The sequence below is a fragment of the Colletotrichum abscissum genome, assembly GCF_030869225.1.
Source record: "Colletotrichum abscissum strain IMI 504890 chromosome Unknown Scaffold_22.1, whole genome shotgun sequence".
In the NCBI taxonomy this organism is placed as follows: Eukaryota; Fungi; Ascomycota; class Sordariomycetes; order Glomerellales; family Glomerellaceae; genus Colletotrichum; species Colletotrichum abscissum.
In genome coordinates, this window is record NW_026850121.1 from 235286 (window position 1) to 251602 (window position 16317).

General features: G+C 53.8%; 4 protein-coding genes across 4 annotated transcripts; 1 reads left to right on the top strand and 3 right to left on the bottom strand.

The window, feature by feature from the left end:
* Positions 1-971: 971 nt before the first annotated feature.
* On the bottom strand, positions 972-6057 carry CABS01_09273 (histone deacetylase interacting; the record flags this gene model as incomplete). Its single annotated transcript, XM_060542630.1, has 6 exons — positions 972-1517; positions 1575-3275; positions 3327-4178; positions 4256-4871; positions 4918-5018; positions 5419-6057. The coding sequence occupies 6 exons, from the start codon at positions 6055-6057 to the stop codon at positions 972-974; spliced, it is 4455 nt and encodes a 1484-aa protein (XP_060400357.1).
* A 1286-nt stretch (positions 6058-7343) lies between these two features.
* CABS01_09274 (uncharacterized protein) lies at positions 7344-8194 on the bottom strand (the record flags this gene model as incomplete). Its single annotated transcript, XM_060542631.1, has 2 exons — positions 7344-7511; positions 7598-8194. The coding sequence occupies 2 exons, from the start codon at positions 8192-8194 to the stop codon at positions 7344-7346; spliced, it is 765 nt and encodes a 254-aa protein (XP_060400358.1).
* Positions 8195-11324: 3130 nt separating this feature from the next.
* On the top strand, positions 11325-13450 carry CABS01_09275 (flavocytochrome c; the record flags this gene model as incomplete). Its single annotated transcript, XM_060542632.1, has 4 exons — positions 11325-11358; positions 11475-11543; positions 11614-11851; positions 11911-13450. 4 exons carry the CDS (start codon positions 11325-11327, stop codon positions 13448-13450), a joined length of 1881 nt encoding a protein of 626 aa, XP_060400359.1.
* Positions 13451-14028: 578 nt separating this feature from the next.
* Positions 14029-15706, bottom strand: CABS01_09276 (uncharacterized protein; the record flags this gene model as incomplete). The annotated part of the gene is made up of 8 exons (XM_060542633.1): positions 14029-14089; positions 14144-14563; positions 14679-14816; positions 14876-14913; positions 15012-15166; positions 15359-15449; positions 15538-15570; positions 15644-15706. 8 exons carry the CDS (start codon positions 15704-15706, stop codon positions 14029-14031), a joined length of 999 nt encoding a protein of 332 aa, XP_060400360.1.
* Between the last annotated feature and the right edge of the window lie 611 nt (positions 15707-16317).

The window sequence follows — 16317 nt, forward strand, 5'->3', positions numbered from 1 at the left end:
CGCAATGGGCGGCCATTGCAGATCTTTTTACCTAATATCACGAATCCGACGACCGCAAAAACTTCTTCCTTACCACACCTTACCTAGAGACTAAGACCACAAGTGCCCACTTGGCTGCCGTGATTTGCGTCTTTTTCTTGCGTTTTTCTGCGCTTCCTCATGCACCGTTCTCGGATAGATCCTGGGAGATTTGACTGATTAGATGATCTGATAAGATCCACCCGTGTTACATCTTCGGCCCCTCCTAAAGAAGAATTTACAAGTAGACAAATGGAACTGTGGCTGTGTCAATTCCCCATTTCCTGCACTACCTACTTATTGCGTTGTGAAGAAGAGACTTTTGCGGCTTCGTGCATAATTAACGCGGTGGCCGAAGCGTCGACGCCGCGACATCGGCCCCGAAGGTGTGGGACTTACTTCGCTACCCGATGCCATGTAAGGTACCTGGGACTTTTGAAGTGACAAACAGGTACAAAGTTTGAATCGAGATTTTATGCTTGCAAGACCTTTTTTATTTTGCGCAACTACAATTATTGTACATTTGCAGGAAAGAGAAGACTGAAAAGGAATGAGTCGCAAAAGGAGGCGCAACTCGCTCTCTCTCATGATGAATGTCCGTGAAAAAAGAGAGAATCGTCTGCCAAAGCCTCCCCACTCTACTCTTCTTTCTGCAATCAGGTCGAAAAATTAGGAAAAAAAGGAGTCATGTAACGCCGAACCTTTCCCACGCCGTTCCCATGCCAACCCGTTCCACGGATTCAACGATCGTGGTCAGGGCATCAAGAGAAGACCAAATCCATGTAAAGTTGGGGTAACATGGCAGCCATGCCGCTCTGCACCGCTATGCCGCCTGGTATCTTCGTAATTGTGAACTTTCAGCCTTCGCCCATCTTGTCTCCGATCTCACACATGTTGCCAACTTCTTTGCCCGCGCCACCTATAAACGCCGGTTCCGCTGGATCACCACTTCACTACTCTGCGGTGTCCATTGCGTCCCCTGCGTCCGAGGCGGGTGCGATGCCATCCTTGAGCCACTTTGACCATCCCTCGTTGGACTTTTGTACGTCGGACTGGCTCATGCCCTTCATCCAGGGGCTGTTGAAGACAAACTTCTCGCGAAGCTTCGTGTCGCGCTTGTTACTCGCATTCTTGAGCCTCTCGAGGTGTCGCTCCTGGCCCTCCTTGTCCTTGGGAACGTTGTCGTAGACAAAGTACTCAGATGTACCAGCCTTCCACACCATCTTGCTCGAGTTCAGACAGATACTGATGGAAAGGTCTTCATCGAACGAGATGGGCTTGGGAATGTGGCTGTCCTCAAACTTCTCGTCGCTAGAAGGAAGATTGCGGGCCAACACTGTCTTTTGGAGCTTGTGCCGTGGCACACCTTCTGTCGGCTCGACTTGGATGAAGGACGAGATGTAGTATTGCCAGCGATCCTTGGCCTTCATCTCATCCATGTAGAAGGTGGTGTCTTCACGCTGCAGCCAACGGACAGAGGCTTCCGATTTGAGCGGGAACTGTGAAATGTGTTAGAAACAAGATAGAGAGAGAAAGTGGTGTTCAAGTGGACTTACCCAACAGATGACAAACATCTCGCCGTCCTTGACGCACTTCTCTGCGTACTTGCGGGCAGCGATCTCTGACTGGTAGTTTGTCTCCTCCTTCTCTCGGCTGTGGAGGTACTGCTGAATGAGGTCCGGAGTCTTCTCCTTCGCATCAGTGCTGCTGCAGGTGAGAGCGAGACGGCACAGAGTCTTGAGGAGGTCCTGAATGGTGTACAGCTTCCAACCGCTCTTAAGGTAGTAGTGGCGTAAAACATCCTGGTAACGGACCTCGTCGATATCGCCGGTGATGTATTCCTCAACAAGCTCAAGGGTCTTCGGCCAGAAGCTCTCAGGGTCGTCATGAGGGCCGAAGTAGTTGAGGGTGTTGTCGGCCAAGCCAATATCCTTGGCGGGACGAGGTCGGTTGACGCGGTTAACCTCTTCGACGACGCTCTCCTTGCTCTCCTTAACATCTCTGAGACGGGTATAAATCGTCTGGAACACGTTGAAGAAGACGAATATGGTTTGGTTGCAGAAGAAGTTGTGCCAAGGCCGCGAGAAGAAGCCATCAGCCTTCAGTTCACCATCAGCGGTGAGGAGAGCATCGTCCCCAGTCGTGACTATAGGCTGCGGGACAATCGGCATCCAGCGATCGTTAGACACGTCGGGGCCAGTACCATCCTCGGGAGCATCGGGCATTTCTTCCTCGTTCGCTGACCCAACTTCGGGTGTCGTCTCTTTGCTGCCAGACGCCGCGCTTCCCTCCTTTTGCGCACGCGGCTTAGAGCCGTTGCGGCCAGGATCGAGCACGCCACGGAGTAAATCACCCCTTCTACCGGCACGGCGGCTGCGGCCGTTAGTCAGTTCGGTAGGGACGGCCTCTTCAGTCTCATCCTCTTCCGATACATCTTGCAGCCTCGGTAGACGACCTTCCAATTCTTCCTCGGGAATATCGAAGAATGCAGGGATGAATGTCTCGAAGAAGTCGGCAATGCGCTCCTTCTCTGGCACGCTATGCTGACCACTGCTGATAGTGTAGAGCATCATCAAACGAAGCAGCTCAACGACAACCTTCTTGTCGTTGAAGTCCCAAACCAACTGATGACGCGGGGCTTTGCCCTTCAAGCTGCGCTGGCGCCTCTGCTCCTCGGCCTTCGTCTTGATGACGTCGACAAGGTGTTTAGCTGAGAGGTTCCTCTTGTCGGTCTGCTTGACGAGGATGCCCATATGGTCGAGACTCTTGAGGTGCATGTGCTCAACTTGAGCATGCCACACCTTCTCCCATTCACGCTGTGAGAAGCGCCATTCCTCATCCTTTTGCTTCATTCTGGTCAACACAATCGGGACTACATTCAGCGGGTTGCTGAACAAGTCGTTGACGACTTCGGGACCCTTTTCACCATAAATCTTCTTGCAGACACGCTTGAAGACCGAGGTACTGTGTCCAGCCAAGGCCTGCGGCATCTGGAAGTGCTCTCTCTCCGCAGGCGACATGACGCTGATTTGCTGGGCGACAGGCTCCAAGAGTTGGATGCACTTGAGGTTTGCCTCGATATTGAAGTCGTAGTCGTGGCGTTCTTCCTCGATGCGATGCAAACCCTCTTCGAAACCGTTCTTACGATGCGCGACGAATCCGGAATCTTCGGAGGCCCAGGTTGGGTGCGACGCCCAGTCGTCGTTCAACACGGAATTGCAGAGTTCATCGCGGCCGCTGCAAGGCTTGAGACGCTCCTGATTAATGGTTAGCGAGTGCAAATAAGACAACGAGTCTGGCTGACATACCCTTTTGGGAAGAAGACGATAACTAGGCCCATAGCCTCGGCAGTTGCTCAATGACACTTTGCCGCTCGGAGGCGCGGGTCTGTTATCGACGATTTCGTCATGCGGCTCGTACTTGAGGAACGCCTTCCAGAAACCTAACAGCTCGGGATTTGCGGCAAAGAAGACGCTGCCCTTGTGAAACACTGTGTTGCGGTCGATGATGGATTGACTGAACAAGTTGCAGACTTTGAGAAACTCGTTGAAAGACGTCTTGTTGCTGAGGTACTTCTTAACCTTTTCGAAGAAGGCGATCTCATCAGAGTTCGAGGTGGTCGACGCGGGAGGTCCCAAAGGCTCTGGCAATATCGGCGTCAGTGTCGGCTCAACCGCGGGGGCATCGGAAGCCAGCGCCTTGTTGTGAGACATCTTGGTTCGCTTGTTGTTGACGGCCGCAGGGGGAGGAGCGCCAGTAACAGCTCGGTTGGCTGAGACAGCAGCCTCCACGATGGGCGGCGCAGGAACGGGCGTCTGCTTGTCAGTTCTAGGTCGCTTCTTGTTGTTCTCCTTGGAGGCACTTGGGGGAGCAAAGCTTCCCAAGGGAGGCATCTTCTGGCCGCTCATAGTCGGCTGAGGTGTTTGGTTAGGGCCAGGGCCAGGCGGAAGCTCATCGCCAGGCCGTCCGGGTGTTCCCTTTCCTCCTTGTCCAGCAGATTCGGGCAAGAACTGCTTGAAATCTTCGAGTAGGTCAGGTGCAGTGTGGAACAAAGTCGTGACTTGGGCGTACACGTCCTGGATCGGCTTTTGTTCGCGCTGATAAGTCTGGAGAATTTCAAGGAATTGTTTGTAAATCTCAGGCTTATCCTGAAAGCGGTTCTGCGGCGTGGTTAGTGCGCGAGGCCTCAGACTGAAGCGGGATATTGATAGCAAGAAAAAAGTCCAGTTAGACTGACCTTGATTTTGTTCACGTAGCTGATGGCATGGTTGAACTCTACCGGCCCACGGCGCTCCAGGTTTGCCTGTTGTTGTTGCTGGTTGGTCGCGCCGTTCAGATTTGCGGGTCCCGTTACCGGAGTAGGGGTCTGCGCATTGCGAGGAGGCTGCTGCGCGTTGTTCGCGTGGGCAGCGCCTTGCGCCGGAGGACCACGCTGCTGACTTCCACCAGGACCCTCGAAAGGCGCGACGTGACCCTGGTTCATAAACGCAGGCGTACTAAAGTTCGCTTCAGGGCTCTCGATGCTGTGTTGCGGCTGCTGGGGCGGCGGTTGTTGTTGCTGTTGCTGCTGCTGAGGCTGTTGCTGCTGCTGTTGCCAATTGTTTCCACGCTGAGGAAAGAGCGGCTGAGAAGCACCGTTAGGGTGTGGATGACCTTCAACCTGCGTTCCTCGGCCAGCAATGGACTGAACAGTTGTGCCCATAGGGGTGGTGACCCTGATGGTGTTAGGGTCGTTGCCAGCGCCGCATTCAATCCGGTATCCTGGTGGCAGGAAGGTATTGAAGCCCTGGATTAGGTTCGGATGACCAGCGAATAGCTCCGAGACGCGATTGATGACCCCAGGAGTGTCAATGCTGCTTTGGTCAGTTGTGTCACCTGAACAACGGATTAATCACATACGCCTGGCTTTTGAAGTCTTTCATAATGTCGAGGAACCGATTGTACACGTCTGGCTGGTCGTGGAACTGTACCTTGACCTGGTCAAGATACGTCAAGGCATCCTGCCATTCATAGTTAGCTCTGACCGATGACAAACAAAACATTTAACCCGAAACCAAGCTTTACTTTGACCATGATGGGCGTATCCATGACCGCGGTTGCATTGGGTTTGCAGGCTACAGAGAGGAGAATTTCATGCGCATGGTTCTGGGGGGGAACTGGGTAGATGGGAAGATGACGAAGACAAGACGATGCGCAAATGGACGTAGCGAGATGGAAGGACGGAATATGCACGCGGGGCGGCACTGCATCCTGCCTGGGCAACATGCGCCGTATCGGCGCACCAGCCCACATCGGTTTCCACTTTGGATGCGTCCAGCCACAGGTAAGAGCATCGGCAAAGGGTTCGCGGCTGCCTCCTTCTTCATCTGGCAAGTTTACAAATGACTTATTTCAACTTACATTCAAGATGGGTTGTTGGCCTTGGGCAATGCCGCCTTGGCCTTGCTGACCTGGCGGCCCTTGACTTTGACCGCCAGCAGCACCGGGGGCAGCGCCTCCAGTATTTCCACCACTGCCACCGAAAGGAGGTCCTTGTTGCATCGGAGGTTGGCCCTCGCGCTGCTGTAGCGGCCCTCCAAAAACAGGTGGACCACCGCTGGCAGCGCCTAGGGAGTTACTGGGGGGGACGGTCGTGTGCGGGATCGGCGCGAACATCTGGTGCTGGGTATTGGGGTTGTTCGGACCCCCGTGCGGCGGAGGTCTACTGTTATCGGGTTGAAGGGGACCGCCGAAGTTTGCGCCAGGCCCCGAGGGGGCGCCGAGAGGCATGGGCGGTCCGGACGAGCCTGAGCCGTGGTTTGCGAGCAGGCCGCCGGGGCTGTGGATTGCGCCCATCGCGCGAGATGCGACGGGCTGGTGTATGGGGATAGAGCCAGCATTGCTGTGATGGGGTGGGCCGGGGGGGTAGCCGTCTCGGCGGCGTCTCTCGGCTTGTTCTTGTTCGCGTCGTTCCATTTCTTCGGCTTCTTGGAGGCGGCGACGATTTTCGGCCTCGCGCTCGTAGGCGTCCACCTCGTCAGCGGATTTCCCGCTCATCATCCTGAGATCGATCGTCCTATTCCACTCCGGACGTTAGCGACGCGTTGGCATATAGAGTAGAGAGAAGGTAGGGTAGAGAGGGGTTGTCCTCAGTTGCGCCCGAAGAGTCTGAGGGGGGTGGCTGGACTCTGCAACCGCGCAAGCTTTGCTTCGCCCGCCAGTCCTCTGCGACCGAGGATCGTGTCGAGACTGAAGACACTTACAGACTGATGCTACCAATGGTATAATGTCTACATGGGGATCCAACGTCTTATCTCAGATTACAGTATCGTAAATCTACGAGGACGTCACGTAGGTAGGGAAAATTCGTAGTGGTCTCCAAGCTTGGAAGCTGCTGCTCAAACCCCTTCGCGGCTGATTGGAATGAAGCCCCCAGGTGCGGCTTCTTCCGCACATCACGTGCAGATAACGATCTTATCATGCTCGGTCCACCTTTATGTCCGAATGGCAAAAGCAGTCTTTCTTCCTCTCAAATTGCGCCGACAGCTTAGTATTAATGCTGCAAACTTGACAATATGTGGAGTTTCCTCGCGCCTCTGCAGTCACTTACAGTCCGATTTGGCCGTTTCTGTTTCGCAAGGTTGAATGTCTTCTTGGCAACGTTATTGTTTTATTTTCTTTGAATAAGATGAAACGATGCTTTCACCTGGATGGATTAACTAAAACCTCGAGCTTTACGATTTCGGGTCACTGTGTGGACAGGCAGAAGGGTGTTGAGTTTGGTTCGCACAATGACTGGTCTTTCAAAATAGCTCCCTTGTGAATTCTTGATGTATTTTAATCTTGAACTTTCTCTTCTGCGTAGCATGACTTCCGATCGATTCCGATTGTTTGCCTGAACTGTGTAGGTGGGTGCCTTGAAGAAGTGATAAACATTATTGTATGTCTTGTATTCTACCGCGTCGTTTGGATATTCGTTTACTATTCTTCGCTGATCATTCATCTACCTATTCATCCACGCTTTGATTGCCGATTCATCAAACAAAAGCAAAAGCTAATAACTCAGCAAAAGCTCAGCCCCCTGTAGGGAGCTTACGAAAGATCCGAGGAGACTCTTACCAGCCTCAAGTGTAACGATGCAAGGATTTTTACAAGTAGAAAACGGGACTCGAACCCGCGACCCATAGGAGCGAGGCAATTCAGAACGAGCTAACATTCCCCGCCACACCACGGGCCTTGGTGACGATAATAAACAGATTTGTATCCTATAGAGGGTATTGGGGTGGCCGTTCCAGCGGACTCTCGCTCATGGCTCATAGCTCATAGGGAAGTCTGACTACGGTACCTTAGGCATAGTTCCGTACCGCCTTGATAATCCACTGTGTGCGATGGTTACTCACAGCCCGACAAGGTAAACCGTACGGGATGTTAAAGAAAGCATTGGGATCACATACCACTTCGCCATTGGCAACAGTACTCGCTACACTTACTACCTCAATATTACCAGGCTGGATCTAAACTATTCGTCAGTTTCCCAATATCGACATGATTGATAACAAAACAGAAAAGGAAAGAAAGGGACAGCATGGTATCGACTTACGAACTTAACACCGTCCTTGGTCTCCCACCACACATCCCTATCATCACCAATCGTCTTGGCCTTTGTATTCTCGGGCCACGGGCTCACGCCAACCATGTGCGCCTCAACAAACCGCTGAATGTTCCTCTGCGCCTTATCCCTGCCGTCGTCGCCCTCGTAGGCGTCGGCGCCGAGCTGCTGGTAGTCGCGGGGATCCTCCCACGGTTTCCGCGGCAGCTTCTCGACGGCCGAGTTGAGGGGCGCCAGCACGGTGGTGTTGCGCCCTTGGTCGTCGAGGCGGCGCGAGGCGGATTCGATGTCGCGCGTGAAGCCGGCGAAGACGTTGATGCTCCGGTCACGGCCCATTACGTCGGAGAGCCTCACGCCTCCTCCTCCTCCTCCGTCTTGGCCCGGGCCGGAAGAGGAGGGGGTGTCTGAGGGCGGCGGTGGTGGCATGGCTGGACCGGGGGCGGGGTCTACGGATTCTACGATGGGTTTCTGGCGGAAGAAGCGGGGTGCGTATCCGTTGAGGCCGGAGCGTTCGACGGGGAGGGATCTGAGCTGGGCCGTCACTACGGTGCAGGTCAAGAGAAGTATTATGGCAGTGGGCCGTCTCATTATGCTTCTTGTTCTTTGGGAATGGGGAATTTGTGTATCGAATTAAGATTCCCGTCGTCGCAGTTCAGGAATGCAGCAATGCAGTCGCACTTGCCTTGGAAACTACTACACTGATGGCGCGCGTCACTTTCACGTTGGATGCGGCTTCGCGGCCTTGGATTTTCCCCACGGGACCAGATTTTTGGAAATCTAAGGGCGACGATTGGCTGCATGATAGGATGACATCACCCATGCTCCGATGCTGCGCAGGGCGGTGCTCTCCGCCAGCAGGAACACCTGCGACTCGTTTGTGGTAAGGTGCCTTGCTCGCTGTAAGGCACACCAAACCAGCAGCAAAAGCGCAACCGCCTCACACCACGTGATGCTCGATCAACGAGGCAAGTCGCAAAACGCTTACTTTCCGAAGATGCCTTTACGATGCGGAAGCGAGTTCTATCTTTCATTCCTGCGTTGCCGACGGATGAGCGCACTCGCCGAGATGCACCGAAGACGGCAGCCCAATAACCCCAGGTATTCTCTACTATTTTGTCTCACAGAAGGGAGCGATTGCGGAGACGGGCAGCCGTTCCCCACACTTTTCTCAATCCGCGGGTTTCCTTATGGCACAGGTGAGTTGAGGTGAGGATGCGCGAAACGGCAGTCGGGCAGTCGGGAATTATTGCTGCATTTGAACGAGAAAGACTGGCTGGGAGAGCCCTATGCCTCAGCAATCAGCGACCAAAAAACGATGCAAGGCCACCACTAGCAATTGTACCAATAGTTTAGTTTTTATTATCCTCAGGATTCAATAAAGCCTCTCATGAATCATGAGAGGCTGAATTGGAAACCAAGTCGATGGGATAGGTGGCAAGTTTCTGTATGGGGGGGGGGGGGGGGGGTTTACGGTCAAAGAAGCTTGAGCACCTGACACATCTAGGCTTTTGCTCCGTCCTGACGCTTTCCCCCAAGAATGCCCCCTTTCACATGCGAAAAAAAAGATGTACGGCCTGGGTTCCCCAGACCAGCCCAGTCAGCCCAGTACCAGCCCCCAAGCACGACTCCAAAAAAGAAGTCCTTGGAGCCGGAAATGGCCCGTGAGAGGAAGGGGATTTCTACTGTACTACTGTGTATTCGACTATATTCGTACGAGTGCGGAGGAACAAGCTGGACTGGAATGCAGGCCGAAAGTGGTCGCCCAGCAGCGGCAAGGGAAAAGAGGGGACGGCAATGCGAGTAGATCCTCGGTCAGGTGCTAAAAGTTCCGGACCGGTCAATCATCTGACCTGCACCTCTTGTGTGGGGGATTAGGTGGGAGGGGGCCTAGTGAGACTACGGTATCTACAGTCCTACACAGTACGTGGTGGCTATGCCTCTCTCGCACGTAGCTACACTCGTGAAGATTCGACGGCGTCTTGAGAATTGCGCTCGGCCAGCCGCAGCCTCAATGCAGCCGCACAGTCTTGAGGGGCAGAAGGGGCTGGAGAAGGGTTTTGGAACGTGTCCCATGGCATGGGCATCGCAGGCGGCGGGTTTATGCCCGTGAAAGATGTCGATTACCCGTTCACCTTGTTGACACGAGGCATGTGGTACGCACCCAAGGTTGTGGGGAGAGTGGGAAGGCGACGGGACGCCAATTGCTGGTTAGAGATTCGACGGCAGACGTTTAGTTTTGGCAGCCTCTCAGACGGGAAGACAGGCGGTTCGAGGTTCAGTCAGCTGCATGAGCTCGAGCACGAGGGTAAGCCCGTGACCTTGGATGCACCTTGGGTGGAAATGGTAAAGTAGTGGCCTTCACATGTCAGAGGCAAACGATGGACGGCTCGAAAAGTCCTGAAACTGTCACAAAATTCTTCGTGGCCTTTTCTGCGGCAGCTTACTCCAACAATTTGACTCGTGAAAGTGTACTTACCTACACAGTTGGAGCTAAGGCTGGCGCAGGCGTGGCAGGTGAACCGGTCTGTCATCCCTTCTCGAGAGAGCCTCAATTGCATCTTTTGAGGTTTTTGGGTCAAACGTCTTCAACATGTCTAGGTACTGTGTAATGCCCTCTCTTCCGTTGGTCAGTTCGGTAAACGGAGCGCAGAGGTACCTCAGTAATAGACGGGGAACCTTTAGTAGCCAGACGGGGAATTCGAGACTTTTAGAACATCCCCCACAGTTTCCCCCAGTTTTGCAGGTCGCGGTCCACCACCGAGGAAAGCGAACGCGGGCCCAGTCTCGGCCAGAATTACTGCGAGAAGCCAACGACTGTCTGGGGTCTCTTCATGCTAGAGGAGCAGTTCAGTTGCAATGCCCTCCGCAGACCGGACGCAATTGCCTGTTCGTAGTTGACAGACACAACATGGAGGAAACTTTTCTCACGATGCGCAGTTGGGGAAATAAACTGCACATGGAAGACAAGACTCAATTGAGATTCCATCTCTCTCGTCGCTCTCGGCTTCCCCACACCTGTACCTAAGAAAAAAAAGGTGTCCCATTGTTCCTCGGACCACTGCCACCGCTTGACCAAAAGGCTCATTCTTACTGGTACGTTCATCTGCCTCCCCCCGTTTAGTGACGCCAATTCTCCTCCCCCAGGGCCCCAGACCGTCCCTTTCCCCGACCCCCAACTCTGAGTCTCTGACCCAAACTCGGCCCAAAACTCACTAGCACCGCGGGCAAGCCCAGTCGTGGACTCGTGTGCCATGGAAGTCCCCAGTGCGAAGTTGCCCCCCCCTGGTTTCTGCTTTTCCCACCGGCGCTTCGACCTCGGCTCACGAATCGCCGTGTCAGCGACCTTTCTGCCAATCCCTCCCATCTGCGCGCACCACCTCACGCAACCAGAACGAGTCGTCTCCGTAAGGTATGTACCACTGTCCCACTGCACCGTACCATACGGTACGAAGTATACCCCCCCAGGTCCCTTGCGGAGCGGATACCACTACCACCTGCACCTGCCTTCGGCCCCAGACCCGCGTCGTCCTTGTGCCTTTGTCCCCATCTTCCCTCGGCGTAGCAACAAGACGAAAGGCACCGCTCCTCTTCTCGTTTTCTTCTTAAACCTCTCCATCCAAACTCTCTTCCTCCCCCACCAACTTTCCTCTTCCCCATCTTCTTTGTTTGTTCTCCATCCTGTCCTCTGGAGCGCATCAATACCATCACATCAATCAAAATGGCACCCAGAGTTATCGTCGTTGGCGGTGGTCGTAAGTTACCTCAACCCCTTCCTGCTCCCACCTCCGCCTCTCAGTCTTACCACTCTCTCTGCCGCGGCCAATCTCGGCCTCGTCTTACCCGCTCACATGCTAATCCGTACTGCCAGTGTCCGGCTTGAGTGCCGCGCATACCATCTACCTCGCAGGAGGCAACGTTGTCGTTCTCGACAAGCAGGGTAAGTCTAATAAACCTATGACTGCCATGCTGCTTGTGATTGTCGCAAAGCTCACGCTCCTACTCTATAGGCTTCTTCGGAGGCAACTCCACAAAGGCCACTTCTGGCATCAACGGTGCCTTGACGCGGACACAGGTCGACACCGGAATTGCCGACAGCGTCAAGCAATTCTATGATGATACCCTCAAGTCTGCTCGTGACAAGGCCCGCCCCGACCTCATCAAGGTCCTTACCTACAAGTCCGCTGCCGCCGTCGAGTGGCTTCAGGATGTCTTCAACCTGGACCTTACTCTCGTTTCGCGGTTAGGGTAAGTCGATCGCAGAAGCCCAATGTACAAGGTTCCTCCGGTTCTAACCTATCCTACAGAGGTCACTCCCAGCCCCGTACCCACCGTGGTCACGATGCCAAGTTCCCTGGTATGGCCATCACATATGCGCTCATGCAGAGACTCGAGGAGCTCGCCGAGACCGAGCCCGAGCGTGTCGAGATCATCAAGAAGGCCCGCGTTACCGGCCTGAACAAGGACGGCAACACCATCACTGGTGTTTCATACGAGTTCAACGGCGAGGAGCAAAAGGTTGACGGACCCGTCATTCTTGCCACCGGTGGTTACGCTGCCGACTTTGGCGAGACCTCCCTACTCAAGAAGCACCGTCCCGATACCTTCGGCCTCGCCACCACCAACGGCACCCACGCCACTGGTGACGGTCAGAAGATGGTCATGGCCATCGGCGGTAACGGTATTGACATGGACAAGGTCCAGGTCCATCCTACCGGTCTGGTTGACCCTAAGGACCCCGGCTCCAAGTGGAAGTTCTTGGCTGCTGAGGCCCTTCGTGGTGAGGGCGGTCTCCTTCTCAACGCCGACGGTGACCGTTTCTGCGATGAGCTTGGCCACCGTGACTACGTCTCCGGCATGATGTGGAAGGAGAAGGACAAGAACAAGTTCCCTATCAGACTCATCCTCAACTCCAAGGCCTCTAAGGTCCTTGACTTCCACACTCGCCACTACTCTGGTCGTGGTCTGATGAAGAAGATGACCGGTGCCGAGCTGGCCAAGGAAATTGGCTGCTCCCCCGACCACCTCCAGAAGACCTTCACCACCTACAACGCCATTGCCGATGGCAAGCAGAAGGACCCTTGGGGCAAGAAGTTCTTCCACAACCTGCCCGTCGACATCAACGATGACTTCCACGTCGCGCTGATGGAGCCTGTTCTCCACTTCACCATGGGTGGTATCGAGATCAACGACAAGGCCCAGGTCTTGAACAGCGAGCAGAAGCCCTTTGACGGTCTGTTCGCCTGCGGTGAGCTTGCTGGTGGCGTTCACGGTGCCAACCGTCTCGGTGGTTCTTCCCTACTTGGCTGTGTCGTTTACGGCCGTGTTGCCGGTGACACCGCTAGCAACTACCTCTTCCAGCAGGCTCTTAACGGCGTAGGAGGTGCCACCTCCCGTCTCGGCCAGATCTCACTGCACCTGGACCCCGCCCAGCCTGGTCGCGTCACGATCGACTGGAACAACGGTGGTGGCTCCGGTGGCCAGGGTATCCCTGCCCAGCAGACCACATCGGCCGCCGGCCCCACGCCCGAGAAGGCGGACGGCCAGAAGGCTTCCAAGCCCAACAACCCCAAGGAGTTTTCCGTTCCCGAGAAGGAGTTCTCTATGGAGGAGGTTGCCAAGCACAACACCAAGGAGGACCTGTGGGTCGTCGTCAAGGGTGTTGTGATGGATCTCTCAAACTGGCTCGAGGAGCACCCCGGTGGACCCCAGGCCATCATGAACTTCATGGGCCGCGACGCCACCGAGGAGTTTGAGATGCTGCACGACGACGAGGTTATCCCCAAGTACGCACCACAGCAGGTGATTGGCCGCGTCAAGGGCCAGACGCCGAGTTTGGAGCTGTAAATTTTGAGACGATCATCTACGACGAGCGCACGACGGAATCTTGGCTTTGGGTAAAACAGTGATAACCGGAGTAACGGGTGCGCATTGGCGCGCTTTTTTGAATTTGGGCATTTTTCTCACATCTCGGGAATGTATTCATAGATACATGTTGTAGTCTCTTGGATTCAATGGAACTCCAAACTCTCTGTTCACTTGATCGTCTCTTCTCCATGTGATGTTTGTGATGCCCTTGCATGTCGTCCTAGAGGTCGAAGCTAGTAGCTATCAAAAAGCACGACCAATGGAGAGATAGGGTAATTTATTCGAGACAGACGATAATTGTACACCACCCCTTCGCCCTCTGCAGTTCAACGTTGCCTCTGGATTTTCGCGGCTTTTTACTCCACACATGTCAGAATCGCGACGGGGCATCTCTTGCTCACCGGACGATGACAACGGCAAACAAGGAATCTGCACTTGGACTAATTTGTTTTTCACCAGCCTCATCACCGCTATCTACCTTGATATGGCCCGCACCCAGCTGGCTACATACACAACCACTCGTTACAGGCTCGTCCGATCTATCTTAACTCCTTCTCTCAAGACGTTTCTTCGGTCTCCTCCTTATCCTTGAGGGGCTTTCTCGCATGGATGACATAGCTATACATTCATCAGCACCGTCAAAAGACTGAGGGAGCAGGGGGAAACACTTACACAGGGATATACGCATGTATACCCCTATCCTTCAACTCCTTCCTCACACTAATCAAAAACACATTGACCTCCTCTTTAGTCCACTCAAGCGCCCTCGTAAAGGGCGCCATGCTGAACCCTTCGAGCCCTTCCATCCAGTTCTCTAGGCACCAGATACCCAGCTCGCGGTAGTGCGGGTCCTTTGGCCACGAGTTGATGGGCCACTTGAATTTGGTGATTGTGACGTCCTCGAAGCCGACCTCCTCGAGGAGGGGCTTGAGGCCCGGGCAGTCGATGTAAGGGCGGCCGAAGATGTTGCAGGCCTCCTCGAGCTTGTCTACCCATTCTAGTAGGGGGCTGTCGGGCTTGAGGGTGCCGTCGTCGCATTCGGGGCGCATATGGCCTTCTTGGAGCTCTAGGTAGCCGCCTGGCTCGAGGTTACTGTTGGGATTGTAGAGTGTGGTCAGTTACCTTTCCAAGTTCTTTGTTTGGAAACAGCAGCAACTCTATCGACCAGTATGAGAGCGGTCTTGGTCGCAGAATTTGATTCGCTTACTCGTATGATTGTTGGAAGAACTTCTTCCAGTCGGAGATGCTTGAGGTCATGATGCGTGTGTGGATATAGTCAAACTTTCTGCTGTACGTCCACGGTTCCTCGACATCATCGACCTCGAACTTTACGTTTGGCGGAACACTGAGGTTGAAGGATTATTAGTACGAGTGCCCATTCAAGGTAGTAGGAGGAAACCGTACAATGCTGTCGGAGCCGGTGACAGATCGATACCAAGAACCTAAAAGCACGAAAAGATTTAGCACCCAAACCCGACTCATCGGGGGAAGAAGAAGATCCAAAGCAGATGCAAGGCCAGGCCAGTTTCATTCTACGTACCTCGGCATCGGGATGCTCATCACCAAATTCAATGCACCAAAGCCCGGTACCGGTACCAACGTCCAGAACACGCTTGACCTTGGACTCGAGCTGGGCCGGCGGCGCGAGACCGAGCTTGTAGTCCAGCGTGAGGAGGAAGATGTTGTGCTGAAGGTCTGAGAAGAGAAAGTACCATTAGCCCTTTGGGACCCAGGAACAAGAACACACTAAAATATGCTCTGCAAAGGAAGGAGCTCTTGCCTAGCCGGTCATGTTCCTTTTCATCGTTAGGATAGACGTATTCTTCAGAAATCTTTGTCAGTACCAGAAAAAAGGTTGGATGGGACCATGAAGAGGGAACGTCTTACGGCCATCTTTGTAGCGGTGGTATGTTCTGCCGTTCTCGAGGCGGTGGTTCAGGATTGAGCTTGCCAAGCTTGTGCTGGAAGACGCGATGCTCTACGAAGGGGAACAGAAATGGGGATCAGCAAAGAAGACATTTCGTGGTTTTTCTTGCATCTTCAAGGAGAGGGCTTGGTCTCCTTACAGTTGCCCGATCCGACGAGCTGTCATCGGCACTCTGAAATAGGTCGTCAGCAAGTCTGGAGAAAATGAAATGATCAAACAGGTCCTGGCTAAGAAAAAGTACTCACAAAGTCTTCATCGGCCACAATGACTGGGCCATCGTCTGCGGGTTCCTGCTGGTCGTTGCACATGGTCGCCGTGTTTTATGCTATGTTTCTTGCAATGAGACAACAAAGGACAGAGGGACAACAAAAAGACAAGAGAGGGGAATGCGACATGAAGAACATCTAGAAAGCCCCCCAGTTGTTTTTATCATCTCTCATGTGGAACGACCATGTTCTGTTTGCATAACCCCTCTTTCTTGGTTGGAAACCGCATCATGCACGTTGGTGGCAAAGGCGATTCGTTGGTGGAGACAATATGTGCCTTCCGAGTTCCAACAACATGGGTCCGCGAGCGCATTAGGAAACTACCAATGTGTCCCGAGGTACGTTGGACGAGGAGCATATCTCCAACGGGCAATTGTTGGTCGGACTTCCTTCCAGTAGTGGCTAAAGAGCCTCGTCATTCGTCACCGTCGCGATCCTCGACCTGATAAGTAAGTGAGAACATCACTGCTTGCTCGAATGCGAGAGGACAAATGTAGAGTTGATATTGTATGGCGTTGGGCAAAAAATACACATTCTTTTCTCCCTTTACTGAACTTGCACAAAATTAGCGCCGTATTACTGCTTAAAGATTTCGATCCCTCAGTAGATGGTGGAAAGTAGGGCGAGTGTGATCGATTTCTCGCCATTGTCGT